Source organism: Cherax quadricarinatus, chromosome 20 (genome assembly GCF_038502225.1).
Source record: "Cherax quadricarinatus isolate ZL_2023a chromosome 20, ASM3850222v1, whole genome shotgun sequence".
In the NCBI taxonomy this organism is placed as follows: Eukaryota; Metazoa; Arthropoda; class Malacostraca; order Decapoda; family Parastacidae; genus Cherax; species Cherax quadricarinatus.
This window is the reverse complement of record NC_091311.1, coordinates 37,228,572-37,231,071: the sequence shown is the minus strand read 5'-3', so window position 1 is coordinate 37,231,071 and position 2,500 is coordinate 37,228,572. Positions and strand designations below refer to the sequence as shown.

General features: G+C 44.6%; 1 protein-coding gene across 1 annotated transcript in view; it reads left to right on the top strand.

The window, feature by feature from the left end:
- Positions 1–2,500, top strand: part of LOC128703823 (uncharacterized) — a 131,912-nt gene that overhangs the window by 85,943 nt on the left and 43,469 nt on the right. Inside the window, exon 8 of the mRNA XM_070086959.1 lies at positions 648–715. Within this exon, the coding sequence (XP_069943060.1) occupies positions 648–715 (68 nt within the window). The remainder of the gene's footprint in view (positions 1–647; positions 716–2,500) is intronic.

The window sequence follows — 2,500 nt, the reverse complement described above, 5'->3', positions numbered from 1 at the left end:
ATTTTTATTATCTACTCATTTTCTCCTCTTCCTCAGTTCCATGACCACACTGGACGTAAGTCACTGTAACATCCATAGTGGTCAGTCCACTTAATCTTTGTTTACCTCTCTCTTCCTGCCTACCAGCAATATTCTTCACTCTTCTGTACTTCCCTCTACCTATACTCTCCATTCTTCTCATCACCTTAAGTAAAAAACTACGTTACTCTTATTCCTTATTTATTTGTATTCTTTTCATATTCGCTTTCTTTATTTTTGATATACTAAGGCTTTTTCTTTTTCCTCTTCTTCCCACCCTCGAATTACAGTCTTATGTACTGCCCCCAATCCTGTTCCTGCTCTGTACCTTGCCCCCTGCCCTGCCTTCACCTTGCCCCCTGCCCAGCCTTCACCCTGCCCCCTGCCCAGCCTTCACCCTGCCCCCTGCCCAGCCTTCACCCTGCCCCCTGCCCAGCCTTCACCCTGCCCCCTTCCCTGCCTTCACCCTGCCCCCTGCCCAGCATTCCCCCGACCCCTGCCCTGCCTTCACCCTACCCCCTGCCCAGCCTTCACCCTACCCCCTGCCCAGCCTTCACCCTACCCCCTGCCCTGCCTTCACCCTGCCCTGCTTGCTGAAGCATTACTAAAACGTTGTGGTTGTGTCACAGCGGTGAGGAGTCCTTCACGTGCCTGGCCATGCAGGAGAGAAGCTCCAATGTTATGGAGTTCCAGATCAGTAAGTCTATTAAAACTTGTTTACGTTCTTTTGTTTACGCTCTCATGTTTACAATCTCGTATTTGCGTTCTCTTGTTTACATTATCTATTTTACATTATCTTGCTAACATCTTGTTTATAGTATCTAGATGAAGACACCAGATTAGATTTTAAATTTTGCCGTTGAAACGGCTAGTTTATTGTGTTCCTTATATCCATCCTGTGGATGGTAGTGGCTAGTTTATTGTGTTCCTTATATCCATCCTGTGGATGGTAGTGGCTAGTTTATTGTGTACCTCATATCCATCCTGTGGATGGTAGTGGCTTATTTATTGTGCACCTCATATCTACCCCGTGGATGGTAGTGGCTAGTTTATTGTGTACCTCATATCCATACTGTGGATGGTAGTGGCTAGTTTATTGTGTACCTCATATCCATCCTGTGGATGGTAGTGGCTAGTTTATTGTGTTCCTTATATCCATCCTGTGGATGGTAGTGGCTAGTTTATTGTGCGCCTAATATATCTACCCCGTGGATGGTAGTGGCTAGTTTATTGTGTACCTCATATCCATCCTGCGGATGGTAGTGGCTAGTTTATTGTGTACCTCATATCCATCCTGTGGACGGTAGTGGCTAGTTTATTATGTACCTGTGGATGGTAGTGGCTAGTTTATTATGTACCTCATATCCATCCTGTGGATGGTAGTGGCTAGTTTATTGTGTACCTCATATCCATCCTGTGGATGGTAGTGGCTAGTTTATTATGTACCTGTGGATGGTAGTGGCTAGTTTATTATGTACCTCATATCCATACTGTGGATCGTAGTGGCTAGTTTATTGTGTACCTCATATCCATCCTGTGGATGGTAGTGGCTAGTTTATTATGTACCTGTGGATGGTAGTGGCTAGTTTATTATGTACCTCATATCCATCCTGTGGATGGTAGTGGCTAGTTTATTGTGTACCTCATATCCATCCTGTGGATGGTAGTGGCTAGTTTATTGTGTACCTCATATCCATCCTGTGGATGGTAGTGGCTAGTTTATTGTGCACCTCATATCTACCCCGTGGATGGTAGTGGCTAGTTTATTGTGTACCTCATATCCATACTGTGGATGGTAGTGGCTAGTTTATTGTGTACCTCATATCCATCCTGTGGATGGTAGTGGCTAGTTTATTTGTACCTCATATCCATCCTGTGGATGGTAGTGGCTAGTTTATTGTGTACCTCATATCCATCCTGTGGATGGTAGTGGCTAGTTTATTGTGTACCTCATATCCATCCTGCGGATGGTAGTGGCTAGTTTATTGTGTACCTCATATCCATCCTGTGGATGGTAGTGGCTAGGTTATTGTGTACCTCATATCCATCCTGTGGACGGTAGTGGCTAGTTTATTGTGTACCTCATATCTATCCTGTGGACGGTAGTGGCTAGTTTATTGTGTACCTCATATCCATCCTGTGGATGGTAGTGGCTAGTTTATTGTGCACCTCATATCTACCCCGTGGATGGTAGTGGCTAGTTTATTGTGTACCTCATATCCATACTGTGGATGGTAGTGGCTAGTTTATTATGTACCTCATATCCATCCCGTGGATGGTAGTGGCTAGTTTATTGTGTACCTCATATCTATCCTGTGGATGGTAGTTGCTAGTTTATTGTGCACCTCATATCCATCCTGTGGATGGTAGTGGCTAGTTTATTGTGTACCTCATATCCATCCTGTGGATGGTAGTGGCTAGTTTGTGTACCTCATATCTCTCCTGTGGATGGTAGTTGCTAGTTTATTGTGCACCTCATATC